This window comes from Bos indicus, chromosome 18 (assembly GCF_029378745.1).
Source record: "Bos indicus isolate NIAB-ARS_2022 breed Sahiwal x Tharparkar chromosome 18, NIAB-ARS_B.indTharparkar_mat_pri_1.0, whole genome shotgun sequence".
Lineage (NCBI taxonomy): Eukaryota > Metazoa > Chordata > Mammalia > Artiodactyla > Bovidae > Bos > Bos indicus.
The window spans coordinates 58,738,036-58,754,985 of NC_091777.1; the positions used below are offsets into that span (position 1 = coordinate 58,738,036).

The following is a 16,950-nucleotide window of genomic DNA, read 5'->3' on the forward strand; positions in this document are numbered from 1 at the left end:
AAAACCTTTGACTGTGTGGATCACAACAAACTGTGGAAATTCTTAAAGAATGGGAATACCAGACCACCTGATCTGCCTCCTGAAAAATCCATAGAATGGGAATACCAGACCACCTGACCTGCCTCCTGAGAAATCTGTATGCAGGTCAAGAAGAAACAGTGAGAACTGGACATGGAACCACAGACTGGTTCAAAATCGAGAAAGGTGCATGTCAAGGTTGTTTATTGTCACCCTGCTTGTTTAACTTAAATGCAGTGTACATCATGCAGAATTACGGACTGGATGAAGCACAAGCTGGAATCAAGGTTGCAGGGAGAAATATCAATAACCTCAGATATGCAGATGACACCACCCTTATGGCAGAAAGCGCAAGAGAACTAAAGAGCCTCTTGATGAAAGTGAAAGAGGAGAGTGAAAAAGTTGGCTTAAAGCTCAACATTTAGAAAACGAAGATCATGGCCTCTGGTCTCATCACTTCAGGGCAAATAGATGGGGAAACAATGGAAACAGTGGCTGACTTTATTTTGGGGGGCTTCAAAATCACTGCAGATGGTGATTGCAGCCATGAAATTAAATGATGCTTGCTCCTTGGAAGTAAAGTTATGACCAACCTAGACAGCATATTAAAAAGCAGAGACATTATTTGCCAACAAAGGTCCGTCTAGTCAAGGCTACGTTTTTTCCAGTAGTCATGTATGGATGTGAGAGTTGGACTGTAAAAAAAGCTGAGCACTGCAGAATTGATGCTTTTGAGCTGTGGTGTTGGAGAAGACTCTTGAGACTCCCTTGGATTTCACGGAGATCCAACCAGTCCATCCTATAGGAAATCAGTCCTGAATATTCATTGGAAGGACTGATGCTGGCTGAAACCCCAATATTTTGGCCCATGATGAGAAGAACTGACTCACTTGAAAAGACCATTATGCTGGGAAGGATTGAAGGCAGGAGGAGAAGGGGACAACAGAGGATGAGATGGTTGGATGACATCACCGACTCTATGGACATGAGTTTGAGTAAGCTCCAAGAGTTGGTGATGGACAGGGAAGCTTGCCATGGTGCAATCCATGGGGTCACAAAGAGTCAGACAAAAGATAAGACCACTAAACATTGTGAGGGCATATCCCCTTATACTAGCTTCTTCCTCGTAAGAAACCATCACAAGAGGTAAAGATTGCTCATAGTGTTGAGAACATATTGGTAATTATATAAATAATAAACAGTTCTCCTCTCATGGATGTGACATCATCTGGGTAGTCATGTTATATTACATGGCAAGTGGATTTTTCAGGTCCATTAAGTTTACTAAAGAGTTGATTCAAGATAGGGAATTTCCCCCAATTATCTGTGGGCCCAATGTAATTAGATCAGTTCAGTTGCTCAGTCACGTCCAACTCTTTGTGACCCCACGACTGCAGCATGCCGGGCTTCCCTGTCCAGCACCAACTGCCAGAGCTTGCTCAAACTCATGCCCATCAGGTCGGTGTTGCCATCCAAGCATCTCATCTTGTCCTCTCCTTCTCCTGCCTTCAATCCTTCACAGCATCAGGGTCTTTTCCAATGAGTTCAGTCTTCGCATCAGGTGGCCAAAGTATTGGTGCTTCAGCTTCAGCATCAGTCCTTCCAGTGAATATTCAGGACTGATTTCCATTAGGGCTGACTGCTCTGATCTCTGTGCAGTTCAAGGAATTCTCAAGAGTCTTCTCCAACACCACAGTTCAAAAGCATCAATTCTTCTGTGTTCTGCTTTCTTTATGGTCCAACTCTCACATCCATACCTCACTACAGGAAAAACCATAGCTTTGACTAGATGGACCTTTGTCAGCAAAGTAATGTCTCTGCTTTTTAATATGCTATCTTGTTGATCATAACTTTTCTTCAAAGGATCAAGCATCTTTTAATTTCATGGCTGCATGACCATCTGCAGTGATTTTGGAGCCCAAGGAAATAAATTCTGTCACTGTTTCCATTGTTTCCTCATCTATTGACATGAAGTAGTGGGACCAGATGCCATGATCTTTGTGTTTTGAATCTTGAGTTTTAAGCCAGTTTTTTCACTCTCCTCTTTCACATTCATCCAGAGGTTGTATAGTTCTAGAGTTCTTCACTTTCTGCCATAAGGATGGTGTCATCTGCATATCTGAAGTTATTGACATTTCTCCTGGCAATTGTTTCATCCAGCCTGGCATTTCGCATGATGTACTCTGCATATAAGTTAAGTAAGCAGGGTGAGAATATACAGCCTTGAACGTACTCCTTTCCCAATTTGGAGCCAGTCCATGGTTCCATGTCCATTCTAACAGTTGCTTCTAAACTTGCATGCAGATTTCACAGGAGGCCGGTCCAGTGGTTTGGTACTCTCATCTCTTGAAGAATTTTCCACAGTTGATTGTGATGCACACAGTCAAAGGCTTTGTTGTATCCAATAAAGCAGAAGTAGATGTTTTTCTGGAACTCTCTTGCTTTTTTGATGATCCAGCGGATGTTGGTAATTTGATCTCTGGTTCCTCTGCCTTTTCTAAATCCAGCTTGTACATCTGGAAGTTCTTGGTTCACATACTGTTGAAGCGTGGCTTGGAGAATTTTGATCATTACTTTGCTAGTGTGTGAGATGAGTGCAATTGTGTGGTAGTTTGAGCATTCTTTGGCATTGCCTTTCTTTGGGATTGGAATGAAAACGGATCTCTTCCAGTTCTGTGGCCACTGCTGAGTTTTCCAAATTTGCTGGCCTATTAAGTGCAGCACGTTCACAGCATCATCTTTTAGGACTTGAAATAGCTCATCTGGAATTCCATCACCACCACTAGCTCTGTTCGTCATGATGCCTCCTAAGGCGTATTTGACTTCAGAATCCAGGATGTCTGGCTCTAGGTGAGTGTGAATGGTCACACCATCGTGGTTATCTGGGTCATGAGATTGTTTTGAATAGTCTTCTGTGTCTTCTTGCCACCTCTTCTTAATATCTTCTGCTTCTGTTCGGTCCATACCATTTCTGTCCTTTATTGTACCCATCTCTGCATGAAATGTTCCCTTGGTATCTCCAATTTTCTTGAAGAGATACCTCATCTTCCTCATTTCATTGGTTTCCTCTATGTCTTTGCATGATCACTGAGGCAGGCTTTCTTATCTCTCCTTGCTATTCCTGGAAGTTTGTATTCAGATGGGTGTATCTTTCCTTTTCTCCTTTTCCTTTATCATCTCTTTTTTTCTCAGCTAATTGTAAGGCCTCCTCAGACAACCATTTCGTCTTTTTGCATTTCTTTTTCTTGGGGGTGGTCTTGAACACTGCCTCCTGTACAATGTCAGGAACCTCTGTCCACAGTTCTTCAGGCACTCTTTCTATCAGATATAATCACTTGAATCTGCTTGTCACTTTCACTGTATAGTTGTAAGGGATTTGATTGAGATCATACGTGAATGATCTAGTGGTTTTCCCTACTTTCTTCAATTTCAGTCTGCCTTTGGCAATAAGGAGTTCATGATATGAGCCACAGTCAGCTCCTGGTCTTGTTTTTGCTGACTGTATAGAGCCTCTCCATCTTTGCCTGCAAAGAATATAATCAATCTGATTTTGGTGTTGACCATCTGGTGATGTCCATCTGGTGTAGCATTGTCCCTTGTGGCTTGAAATAGAGTGTTTGCTATGACCAGTGCGTTGTCTTGGCAAAATTCTGTTAGCCTTTGCCCCGCTTCATTTTGTACTCCAAGGCCAAAGTTGCCTGTTACTCCAGGTATCTCTTGATTTCCTCCTTTTGTATTCCAGTCCCCTATGATAAAAAGGACGTCTTTTTTTGGTGTTAGTGCTAGAAGGTCTTGTAGGTCTTCATAGAACCGTTCAACTTCAGCTTCTTCAGCCTTGCTGGTTGGGGCATCGACCTGGATTACTGTGATATTGAATGCTTTGCTTTGGAAACGAACAGAGATCATTCTGTCATTTGTGAGATTACAGCCAAATACTGCATTTCGGACTCTTTTGTTAACCATGAGGGTTACTCCATTTCTTCTAAGGGATTCTTGCACATAGTGGTACATATAATGGTCATCTGAATTAAATTCACCCGTTCCAGCCCATTTTAGTTCACTGATTCCTAAAATGTCGATGATCACTTCTCCCATCTCCTATTTGACCACTTCCAATGTACCTTGATTCATGGATCCAACATTCCAGGTTCCTATGCAATATTGTTCTTTGCAGCATCGGACTTTACTTCCATCACTGGTCACATTCACAACTGGGCTTTGTTTTTGCTTTGGCTCCTTCTCTTTGTTCTTTCTAGAGTTATTTCTCCACTCCTCTCCAGTAGCTGGACAGCCTCATGTAAATCAGTGAAGTCAAATCACGCTCTCACACCATACACACACACACACAAAACTCAACTAGGCTCCAAGAGTTAAATAGAACATGACACCATAAAGCTGCTAGAAGAGAACATAGGCAAAACTTTCTCCAGCATAAATTCCAGGATCACCCTTGGAAGTCCCAGGATCAAAAAGACAGACTCTTACAGTTTGTATTACATTTTAGGCCTGCCTTAATAAAATACAACAGCCTGGGAGGTTTAAACATAGATAGTTTTCACAGTTTTTCACATAGATAGTTTTTCACAGTTCTGGAGGCTAGAAGTACATGATCAAGTTGTCAGTGTGTTTGCTTTTTTGAAGCCTCCTACTTGCATTTCAGATTTTCTTTTAATTTTGCACGGATGCACTGGTTTTTAGTGGCATACTGTTTCATCTCCAAGGATGCTCCTGAATTAAGTACTTGATAAAATCATCAAGCTGTCAGATCTAGGTGCTTTTATTTTGTAACTATTTTCAAATCCTCTTTCTTTTTTCTATTTATTTTTTCTGCACCCAATTCTTATCACAGGGTTCAATGATAATAAAGTATATTTTCCTACAAAATTTCCATAATAATTAGCTTTGGATTATGAAAATGAGTCTAGGTTGATATAAGTTGTGCCAGTGGTTCCTATCATGAGTTCTTTTTTTTTTATTCGAATTTTAATTTATTTTTAAACTTTACAATATTGTATTGGTTTTGCCAAATATCAAAATAAATCCATCACAGGTATACATGTGTTCCCCATCCTGAGCCCTCCTCCCTCCTGCCTCCCCATACCATCCCTCTGGGTCGTCCCAGTGCCATCCCCAAGAATCCAGTATCGTGCATCGAACCTGGACTGATGACTCGTTCCATATATGATATTATACGTATTTCAATGCCAATCTCCCAAATCATCCCACCTTCTCTCTCCCACAGAGTCCAAAGACTGTTCTATACATCAGTGTCTCTTTTGCTGTCTCGTATACAGGATAATTGTTACCATCTTTCTAAATTCCATATATATGTGTTAGTATACTGTATTGGTGTTTTTCTTTCTGACTTATATCACTCTGTATAACAGGCTCCAGTTTCACCCACCTCATTAGAACTGATTCAAATGTATTCTTTTCAATGGCTGAGTAATACTCCATTGTGTATATGTACCACAGCTTTCTTATCCATTCATCTGTTGATGGACATCTAGGTTGCTTCCATGTCCTGGCTATTATAAACAGTGCTGCAATGAACATTGGGGTACATGTGTCTCTTTCAATTCTGGTTTCCTCAGCATGTATGCCCAGCAGTGGAATTGCTGGATCATAAGGCAGTTCTATTTCCAGTTTTTTAAGGAATCTCCACACTGTTCCCCATAGTGGCTGTACTAGTTTGCATTCCCACCAACAGTGTAAGAGGGTTCCCTTTTCTACACACCCTCTCCAGCATTTATTGCTTATAGACTTTTGGATCACAGCCATTCTGACTGGTGTGAAATGGTACCTCATAGTGGTTTTGATTTGCATTTCTGATAATGATTGATGTTGAGCATCTTTGCATGTGTTTGTTAGCCACCTGTATGCCTTCTTTGGAGAAATGTCTATTTAGTTCTTTGGCCCATTTTTTTTGATTGGGTCATTTATTTTTCTGAAATTGAGCTGTAGGAGTTGCTTGTATATTTTTGAGATTAGTTGTTTGTCAGTTGCTTCATTTGCTATTATTTTCTCCCATTCTGAAGGCTGTCTTTTCACCTTGCTAATAGTTTCCTTTGTTGTGCAGAAGCTTTTAAGTTTAATTATGTCCCATTTGTTTATTTTTGCTTTTATTTCCAGTATTCTGGGAGGTGGGTCATAGAGGATCCTGCTGTGATGTATGTCGGAGAGTGTTTTGCCTATGTTCTCCTCTAGGAGTTTTATAGTTTCTGGTCTTACGTTGAGATCTTTAATCCATTTTGAGTTTATTTTTGTGTATGGTGTTAGAAAGTGGTCTAGTTTCATTCTTTTACAAGTGGTTGACCAGTTCTCTCAGCAGCACTTGTTAAAGAGGTTGTCTTTAATCCATTGTATATTCTTGCCTCCTTTGTCAAAGATAAGGTGTCCATATGTGCGTGGATTTATCTCTGGGCTTTCTATTTTGTTCCATTGATCGATATTTCTGTCTTTGTGTCAGTACCATACTGTCTTGATGACTGTGGCTTTGTAGCAGAGCCTGAAGTCAGGTAGGTTGATTCTTCCAGTTCCATTCTTATTTCTCAAGATAGCTTTGGCTATTCGAGGTTTTTTTATATTTCCATACAAATTGTGAAATTATTTGTTCTAGCTCTGTGAAGAATACCGTTGGTAGCTTGATAGGGATTGCATTGAATCTATAAATTGCTTTGGGTAGTATACTCATTTCCACTATATTGATTCTTCCAACCCATGAACATGGTATATTTCTCCATCTATTAGTGTCCTCTTTGATTTCTTTCACCAGTGTGTTATAGTTTTCTATATATAGGTCTTTAGTTTCTTTAGGTAGATATATTCCTAAGTATTTTATTCTTTCCGTTGCAATGGTGAATGGAATTGTTTCCTTAATTTCTCTTTCTGTTTTCTCATTATTTGTGTATAGGAATGCAAGGGATTTGTGTGTGTTGATTTTATATCCTGAAACTTTACTATAATCATTGATTAGTTCTAGCAATTTTCTGGTGGAGTCTTTAGGGTTTTCTATGTAGAGGATCATGTCATCTGCAAACAGTGAGAGTTTTACTTCTTCTTTTCCAATTTGGATTCTTTTTATTTCTTTTTCTGCTCTGATTGCTGTGGCCAAAACTTCCAAAACTATGTTGAATAGTAATGGTGAAAGTGGGCACCCTTGTCTTGTTCCTGACTTTAGAGGAAATGCTTTCAATTTTTCACCATTGAGGATAATGTTTGCTGTGGGGTTGTCATATATAGCTTTTATTATGTTGAGATATGTTCCTTCTATTCCTGCTTTCTGGAGAGTTTTTATCATAAATGGATGTTGAATTTTGTCAAAGGCTTTCTCTGCATCTATTGAGATAATCATATGGTTTTTATTTTTTAATTTGTTAATGTGGTGTATTACATTGATTGATTTGTGGATATTGAAGAATCCTTGCATCCCTGGGATAAAGCCTACTTGGTCATGGTGTATGATCTTTTTAATGTGTTGTTGGATTCTGATTGCTAAAATTTTGTTAAGGATTTTTGCATCTCTGTTCATCAGTGATATTGGCCTGTAGTTTTCTTTTTTTGTGGGATCTTTGTCAGGTTTTGGTATTAGGGTGATGGTGGCCTCATAGAATGAGTTTGGAAGTTTACCTTGCTCTGCAATTTTCTAGAAGAGTTTGAGTAGGATAGGCGTTAGCTCTTCTCTAAATTTTTGGTAGAATTCAGCTGTGAAGCCGTCTGGACCTGGGCTTTTTTTTGCTGAAAGATTTTTGATTATAGTTTCAATTTCTGTGCTTGTGATGGGTCTGTTAAGATTTTCTATTTTATCCTGGTCCAGCTTTGGAAAGTTGTACTTTTCTAAGAATTTGTCCATTTGTTCCACGTTGTCAATTTTATTGGCATATAATTGTTGATAGTAGTCTCTTATGATCCTTTGTATTTCTGTGTTGTCTGTTGTGATCTCTCCATTTCCATTTCTAATTTTATTGATTTGATTTTTCTCCCTTTGGTTCTTGATAAGTCTGGCTAATGGTTTGTCAATTTTATTTATCCTTTCAAAGAACCAGCTTTTGGCTTTGTTGATTTTTGCTATGGTCTCTTGTTTCTTTTGCATTTATCCTATCATGAGTTCTTGATGATGTTCCTCCTTTTCCTTTTGTCTCTTTGAATATACTTCCCAGGTATTTTGTCTCATCCCATTTCTTTACCAATACTTTCATTGATGGTTCCATTCAATGGTTGAAGGTGAGGAAAGTACTAGTATTAGGGCAGAGATGCTCAGGGAAGCGAGGAATCCAGAAGGACGCAAATGGTTTGTGTCAGTCCCTAATGTGTGTGATTTCAGCATTTCTTCCTCATGAGACCATCACCTTCAGGGATCATGGAAAAGAAAATACCTTTCGCGTAGAGCCAGTTGTCTCTGAAGGGTGCTAACTAGAAACTTGTAATTGTTTCCAGTAATTAACAATTGAGAGAAAAGTTTCCAGAAATGTTCTCAGCTCCCAGGCCTGCAGTCCCATCACTGCTGCAGGTGAAAGGATAATTGCAGTTTTGACAGGAGGGGAGGGGAGGACAGCGTCTCAAACCCATTTATCAGGATCTGGCTGCCTCCATCCCACACACACACTGGGTATAATGACCATCCCACCAAGCCCTTGTCCTGCCAGCTGGAAGGTATGTTCGTTGTACTTTCGTCTGAGCAGCAGAGTCTGTGAGAGAAAGGCATATCAAGATTCTGGGTAAGTGATCAGATCAGAAACAGACACCAACACCAATTTGTTGACATTCTAACAAATCTAGTATGTCAGTTTATGAAAGACACAAGAATACATGCTTTACAAGTGCTAAATTTTGCCTCTGTGTTTTGTATGTAATGTCAATTGCAAATATTAATTCATTGCTAATTTATTCACTGGGCTCAGACAATAACACACTGTTCAGTATATGATTGGACAATAATAATTTTCTTTTGACTTAAAGTGTTTTATCACATGCTAGTGTTTATTTCCTAAGGTTTATTGCCTACATATGATTATTCAAACATTTCTATAATGTATGTTATTTCAGTTGTGTTTCTGTCATAGGAACAAGAGTCTTTCTGTTGCCATCCTCACAGTGAAGCATTCTCGTCTTCATGACATTGCCTTGTCCTGAGGCAGGTTCCTGCTGTATTCTATTGCCAGCAGTGTTTTTCATGTATTAAGATGCTAAGACTTTATTCAGAATACGTGGTATCATAGAATAAAGCTTTACAAATAAATGGAATCATGTTATATGAAAACTACAAAATACCACAGGTCTACAAACAATAGTTGTGAAATCAAAATCAAATATAGATCTGGTTTATTATATGCTTGCAACTATCTAGCTGTTTGCATGGCTGGTGATCAGTGCACTCTTTTTTTGTCTTTGTCCGTGCATCAAAGTTCGTGGAATCTTCGATCCTGGACCAGGGATTGAACCTGGACCCTCTGTGGTGGAAGGCAGAGTCTTAATCATTTAAGCACCTGGGAAGTTCCTCGAACCACTGTTTTGAGTAGCCAAATGGGATTCAGTCCTCACTGTGCATTAAGAAGCAGATTTGACAAATATGTCTGGGTATAGGTTACACTCCTCTGTATAACTAAGGTCCCTTCAGTTCCTGCCTAATAAATATGTGAAGAAGAAGTGATCACATGAGTATCTCCAGTGATTAACTTTACATATTAGTTCTCTTTAAATGTTATACATGGAACCCTTTAAAGGCTGCTGGTAACAGAAAACACAAGAAGCAAATATTTCCAAGTGGGAACTATTGTTAAGTGGAGAATATTGGATTACAGTTGACACTATGCATGTAGCCCATGCCTCATATTCCCACGCAGGACATTCTAACTCACAAGTACCAGTGACTGTGAACTGAGAGGATGGCTGGCAGCTTTTTCATAATAGGCATGATCATCTTAACACAGACTGTGGTTGGAATCCTGGGGAATTTCTCACTCCTTTGCAGTTATATCGTCCTTCACATCATGGGTTACAGGTTAAGGTCCACAGATTTGATCCTTAAGCACCTGATTGTGGCCAACTCCTTGGTCCTCGTCTGTAAAGGGGTCCCCCAGACAATGACAATCTTTGGGTGGAAGCAGATCCGCAGTGATTTTGGCTGCAAACTTCTCTTCTTTCTGCACAGAGTGGGGAGGGGAGTGTCCATTGGCAGCATCTGCCTCTTGAGTGTCTTTCAGGTGATCACAATCAGTCCCTGGAACTCCAGGTGGGCAGCGCTGAAAGTAACAGCTCCCAAGTACACCGTTCCCTCTCTTTTCCTGTGTTGGATCCTGCAAATGCTGGTAAATGTCATTTTTCCTATCTTTATAACTGGCAAATGGAGTCACAATAACATCACAGAAGAAAGAGATTATGGCTGCTGCTCTAATATTCTTACTGACCAGAAGAATATAAAAACCAAAAATGCCTTGTATGCAGCATTGCTGTCATTCCCTGATGTTTTATGTTTGGGGCTCACTCTCTGGGCCGGTGGCTCCATGGTTCTAATTCTGTACAGACATAAGCAGCAGGTCCAGCACATTCGTAGGACCGATGCCTCCTCCAGGTCCTCCCCTGAGTCCAGGGCTACTAAAACCATCCTTCTCCTGGGGGGCACCTTTGTCTGCTTTTATACTCTTTCCTCCATCTTTCAAGTTCTTCTGGCTCTTTTTGTTCAGCCCAGCTGGTTCTTTGTGAACATGACTGTAATCATAGCAGCGTGCTTCCCAAGTATCAGCCCCTTTCTGCTCATGAGCCGTGACTCCAGTGTACAAAGGCTCTACTTTGCCTGGGAAAGAAATGCAAAATCCTCTACTATTATGAGAAAAGTGTGAATTTTATTTATTTCTATAATGAGCCATTGCCAGCTCATTTATTCAGCCTCAGAATCCTAATTTAAATTTTTTTTCTAATTTTATTTTATTTTTAAACTTTACATAATTGTATTAGTTTTGCCAAATATCAAAATGAATCCACCACAGGTATACATGTGTTCCCCATCCCGAACCCTCCTCCCTCCTCCCTCCCCATACCATCCCTCTAGGCCGTCCCAGTGCACCAGCCCCAAGCATCCAGCATCGTGCATCGAACCTGGACTGGCAACTCGTTTCCTACATGATGTTTTACATGTTTCAATGCCATTCTCCCAAATCTTCCCACCCTCTCCCTCTCCCACAGAGTCCCTAAGACTGTTCTATACATTAGTGTCTCTTTTGCTGTCTCGTACACCGGGTTATTGTTACCATCTTTCTAAATTCCATATATATGCGTTAGTATACTGTATTTATGTTTTTCCTTCTGGCTTACTTCACTCTGTATAATAGGCTCCAGTTTCATCCACCTCATTAGAACTGATTCAAATGTATTCTTTTTAATGGCTGAGTAATACTCCATTGTGTATATGTACCACAGCTTTCTTATCCATTCATCTGCTGATGGACATCTAGGTTTTTTAAATTTTGAATTTCAAGATAATGTACTGGACATGCCAAATGTCTTCTTCAATATAAAGACCAATTGAAATATATTGTCATGAAATATGAATACCTCATAAAAAATCATATCATTGAAGTTTCCTTGTAGAAAAGGAGTTCAGAAATTTATGCAATAAACAAGTCTTGAAATGATATGCATATTATAAAGTGTTCAAATGTGTTACTTTCAGTCTAACAGAACGAATTTCCCACAGATGAAGTAGGTATGGAATTATAGATAAAAGTGTACATGAAAACGGATCAGTGTGTACAGTAGTCAGAAATAAAATGGAAGAAATTAATGTCCTCACAGAGTAAAGAATACCCTGGTTACTACACGAAGGTAAAATCAGGTAAAAATTTGGGAGCCAGTTACAAGTTTATAGTTTACATTGTTAAGAGAAATGGCAGTATTTATTAGAAAGAGTCTTGCAGGGAGATTAGCGCATTTAAATATTTCCATGTAGAAATGAGCAGTTTGAAGTGAAGTACAATACAAAACACACTGAAAGAAAAATATATTTCAGCAGACATAAAAAACTGAAATATATTTGACATATAACATTGTGTGAATTTTAAGTGTAAGATGTGACACATAAATATTGTAATGTGACTGCCATTACAACCACATATCACAATGCATAACTTTTCTTTTACGTCAAATTTTTCCTTGAATTATAGTTGATTTACAGTATTATAGTAGTGGCAGAGGTACAACATTGTGGTTCAGTATATAGGTTATACTTTGTTTAAAGTTATCATGAACTATTGGCTATATTCCCTGTGCTGTAAAGTATGTCCTTGTAGTTTATTTATTTTCTACATAGTAATGTGTACTTCTAAATCTTTACTGTGTCTTGCCCCTTCCCACTTTCTCTCTCCACTGGAAAGCACTAGTTTATTCTCTATATGCGAGAGCCTTTTTCTATATCATTATTTCCATCCATTTGTACTAGCTTTAGATTCCGTATGTCAAGGGATAATATTCAGTATTTATCTTTCTCTGTCTGACTTATTTCACTAAACAGAATGATTTCCAGGTCCACCTATGGTAGAAGCAGCGAAATTTTATTCTCAAAGGGTGAGGAATATTCCATTGTGTGTGTGTACTGAATTCATTAGTTTTCTGGTGGAGACATTAGGGTTTTCTATAGAAAGTATCATTTCTCTATAGTAGTGACAGTTTTCTTCTCTTAGGCATTGGATGTCTCTTATTACTTTTTTGTCCAAATACTGTTGAACCAGAGTGGCAAGAGTGAGCATCCTTGTCTTGGTCCTGATTTTAGAGGAAAAAGCTTTCAGATATCCACCTCTGTGGGTTTGCCTTTATTATGTGGAGATGTATTTTCTCTATGCTCATTTTTCTGAGAGTATTTACCATGAATGGATGTTAGATTTTGTCAATGCTTTTTCTATGTCTATTGACAAAATCTTGTGCTTATCTTCCTTTATTTAATGCGGTGTATCACGTGGATTGACTTATGGATTTTTAACCATCCTTGCATCTCTGGAACAATGCTACATGGTAATCATTTATGATATCTTTAATAGATTGTTGAATTCTGTCTGCTAATATTTTGTTGAAAATTTTTTTCAACCATATTCATCAAGAAAATGATCTGTAATTTTCTGTAGTGTCTCTTTATAGTACTGATATAAATGTAAAGATAGCCTGATAGAATAAATTGAAGAGTGTTCTCTTCCTCTTTAACTTTTTGAAATAGTTTAAGAAGGATAGAGGAGAAGGCAATGGCACCCCACTCCAGTACTCTTGCCTGGAAAGTCCCATGGACAGAGCAGCCTGGTAGGCTGCAATCCATGGGGTCGCTAAGAGTCGGACACGACTGAGTGACTTCACTTTCACTTTTCACGTTCATGCATTGGAAAAGGAAATGGCAACCCACTCTAGTGTTCTTGCGTGGAGAATCCAAGGGACGGGGAGCCTGGTGGGCTGCCGTCTATGGGGTCGCACAGAGTCGGACACGACTGAAGCAATTTAGCAACAACAAGAAGGATAGATTTTATTTTTAAAAATATTTCATAGAATCACAGTGACACCCTCAGTCCCTGGACATTGTTTTCTGGGAGGTTTTTGATTCAGTTCAGTTCAGTTCAGTCACTCAGTCGTGTCCCACTCTTTGCGACCCCATGAACCCCAGGACACCAGGCCTCCCTGTCCATCACCAACTCCCGGAGTTTACCCAAACTCATGTCCATTGAGTCGATGATGCCATCCAACCATCTCATCCTCTGTCGTCCCCTTCTCCTCTCACCTTCAATCTTTTCCAGCATCAGGGTCTTTTCAAATGAGTCAGCTCTTCACAGAAGGTGGCCAAAGTATTGGAGTTTCAGCATCAACATCAGTCCTTCCATATAATATTAAGGACTGATTTCCTTTAGGATGGACTGGTTGGATCTCCTTGCAGTCTAAGGGACTCTCAAGGGTCTTATCCAACACCACAGTTCAAAAACATCAATTCTTCACTGCTCAACTTTCTTTATAGTCCAACGCTCACATCCATATGTGCCTACTGGAAAAACCATAGCCTTGACTAGACAGACCTTTGTGGACAAAGTCATGTCTCTGCTTTTCAATATGCTATCTAGGTTGGTCATAACTTTCCTTCTAAGGAGTAAGCATTTTTTAATTTCATGGCTGCAATCACCATCTTCAGTGATTTTGGTGCCCTCCCCCCAAAAATAAAGTCAGCCACTGTTTCTACTGTTTTCCCTTCTATTTGCCATGAAGTGGTGGGACTGGATGCCATGATCTTAGTTTTCTGAATGTTGAGCTGTAAGCCAACTTTTTCACTCTCTTCTTTCACTTTCATCAAGAGGCTTTTTAGTTCCTCTTCACTTTCTGCCATAAGGGTCATTTCATCTGCATATCTGAGGTTATTGATATTTCTCCCAGAAATCTTGATTCCAGCTTGTGCTTCCTCCAGCCCCGCATTTCTCATGATGTACTCTGCATATAAGTTAAATAAGCAGAGTGACAATATACAGCCTTGACGTAGTCCTTTTCCTATTTGGAACCAGTCTGTTGTTCCATGTACAGTTCCAACTGTTGCTTCCTGACCTGCATATAGGTTTCTCAAGAGGCAGGTCAGGTGGTCTGGTATTCCCACCTCTTTCAGAATTTTTCACAGTTTATTGTGATCCATACATCAAAGGCTTTGGCATAGTCAACAAATCAGAAATATATGTTTTTCTGGAACTCTCTTGTTTTTTGCAGATGTTGGCAATTTGATCTCTGGTTGGTTCCTCTGCCTTTTCTAAAACCAGTTGAACATCTGGAAGTTCACAGTTCATGTATTGATGAAGCTTGACTTGGAGAATTTTGAGCATTATTTTACTAGCGTGTGAGATGAGTGCAATTGTGTAGTAGTTTGAGCATTCTTTGGCATTGCCTTTCTTTGGGATTGGAATGAAAATGGACCTTTTCCATTTCTGTGGCCCCTGCTGAATTTTCCAAATTTGCTGGCATATTGAGTGCATCGCTTTCACAGTATCATCTTTTAGGACTTGAAATAGCTCAACTGGAATTCCATCACCTCCACTAGCTTTGTTTGTAATGATACTTCCTAAGACCCACTTGACTTCACATTCCAGAATGTCTGGCTCTAGGTGAGTGTGAATGATCACACCATCATGGTTATCTGGCTTGTGAAGGTCTTTTTTGTACAGTTCTTCTGTGTATTCTTGCCACCTCTTAATATCTTCTGCTTCTGTTAGGTCCATACCATTTTTGTCCTTTATTGAGCCCAACTTTGCATGAAATGTTTCCTTGGTGTCTCTAATTTTCTTGAAGAGATATCTAGTCTTTCCCATTCTGTTGTTTTCCTCTATTTCTTGGCATTGATCGCTGAAGAAGGCTTTCTTATCTCTCCTTGCTCTTCTTTGGAACTCTGCATTCAAATGAGTATATCTTTCCTTTTCTCCTTTGCTTTTCACGTCTCTTTCTTTCACAGCTATTTGTAAGGCCTCCTCAGACAGCCATTATGCTTTTTTTCATTCAGGATTGTCTATTTCTTCCTAATTCAGTCTTATTTTTTAATATAAATGTATTTATTTTAATTGGAGGCTAATTACAATATTGTATTGCTTTTGCCATACATCCACATGAATCCACCATGGGTGTACACGTGTTCCCCATCCTGAATCCCCCTCCCATGTCCCTCCCCATACCATCCCTCTAGGTCATCCCATGTACCAGCCCCGAGCATCAAAGACGGTTTCTAGAAATTTGGTCAGTTAAGTGGATTTGGGCTTTTTCTTTAGATTTTTTCAGACATTTGAAATAGGCCGGTATTGGTATAAAGTTCTCTCTTAGAAGTGTGTTTACTGTGTTTCATCAATTTTGGAAAGTTGTGTTTTTATTCTCATTTGTCTTCTGGTAATTTCTGATTTACTCTTGATATGTTTTTTGAACCTATTGAGAGGGTAACAGGCAGGAAGGCCAGGAGTCTCCAAGTGGAGGAAATAGCCTGCAAGTGTCAGACATTTTTGTCTCTCTTAAGTGGCAGGAGGAAACAAACTAGCAATATTTTTTTCTTCTCTATACAAATTTAAAAGGAGGTTTCTCTTAACATACTGTGCTGCCATAATGACACCTGGTTTCACCTGAAGTTAACTATTCTCAAACCTTGACATAACCAATGCATTTTTCTTATGGAAGTGTTTGTCTTAAGCTATTTAATGTACTGTGCATTTACCCCAAACTCTGTCTTCAAATTGGTTCCGCCTAATGGCTGAGAACCTACCTGACAAACCAGAATATTATACTCAGATACTGTTCCCCTAACCTATGTAAACAAAATTATTTGTATGGTAATCTGCCCTTCTACAAGATTCAAGTTAATCATTTTATGGCCCAGGATGAGTCGTCTAGTGTCAAGATTATCCCAAAATGCATCTTATGGATGAGGGGCCTTGTGCCATTCTGAGTTTTAAGACATTCCTTTCTTTCATTAACAGACGGTTAGTGACTATATAACATCCAGCTGAAGACTAGCAGGGGGGTACTCTTTCTGCCCCTTTCTGATGCCTATGTCAGAAGCTTTCTGTATCTCCTTTATACTTTAATAAAACTATTACACAAAAGCTCTGAGTGATCAAGCCTCGTCTCTGGCCCCGTGTTGAAATCTTATCCCCCAGAGGCCAAAAATCCTGGTGTCTTTGTATTCTTCAACAACAACCTTTAACTATCATGTTTTAGTAGTGTGTTGTTTAGTCTCTGTGTGTTTGTCTCTTTGCAGATTTATATCTGAGGTAAGTCTCTTGCAGGAAACATAGTGGAAGAACTCGTTATTTGTTTTTACTCCAGTTAGGTGCTAGAACAGAAACTCTTTGGGTCAGGCCCAAGGTGAATCTCTTTCTTCTAAGTGTGTGTTTTTCCTCTCCACACCTTGGGTCTATTTCCCCAGAGGAAGAAGACGTCTGAGTCAGTTGGGAA

The 16,950-nt window shown here is 39.4% G+C and overlaps 3 protein-coding genes across 3 annotated transcripts in view; all 3 read left to right on the forward strand.

The window, feature by feature from the left end:
- LOC139177312 (vomeronasal type-1 receptor 4-like) overlaps window positions 1–5,581 on the forward strand; it is an 18,888-nt gene extending 13,307 nt beyond the window's left edge. The window contains exon 1 of the mRNA XM_070772267.1: window positions 1–5,581. This exon is cut by the window's left edge and continues 13,307 nt beyond it. The gene's annotated coding sequence lies outside the window, so the exon portion shown is untranslated.
- On the forward strand, window positions 5,575–12,129 carry LOC139177313 (vomeronasal type-1 receptor 4-like). The gene has a single exon (XM_070772268.1). It carries the CDS (start codon window positions 9,903–9,905, stop codon window positions 10,854–10,856), a length of 954 nt encoding a protein of 317 aa, XP_070628369.1. The 5' UTR covers window positions 5,575–9,902; the 3' UTR covers window positions 10,857–12,129.
- The window catches only part of LOC139177320 (vomeronasal type-1 receptor 4-like), a 20,722-nt gene continuing 15,895 nt past the window's right edge, over window positions 12,124–16,950 (forward strand). The window contains exon 1 of the mRNA XM_070772276.1: window positions 12,124–16,950. This exon is cut by the window's right edge and continues 15,895 nt beyond it. The gene's annotated coding sequence lies outside the window, so the exon portion shown is untranslated.

Bases quoted from the DNA above. Each gene is read 5' to 3' on its own strand.
- LOC139177313 (XM_070772268.1), top strand. From the start codon at position 9,903: ATGGCTGGCAGCTTTTTCATAATAGGCATGATCATCTTAACACAGACT.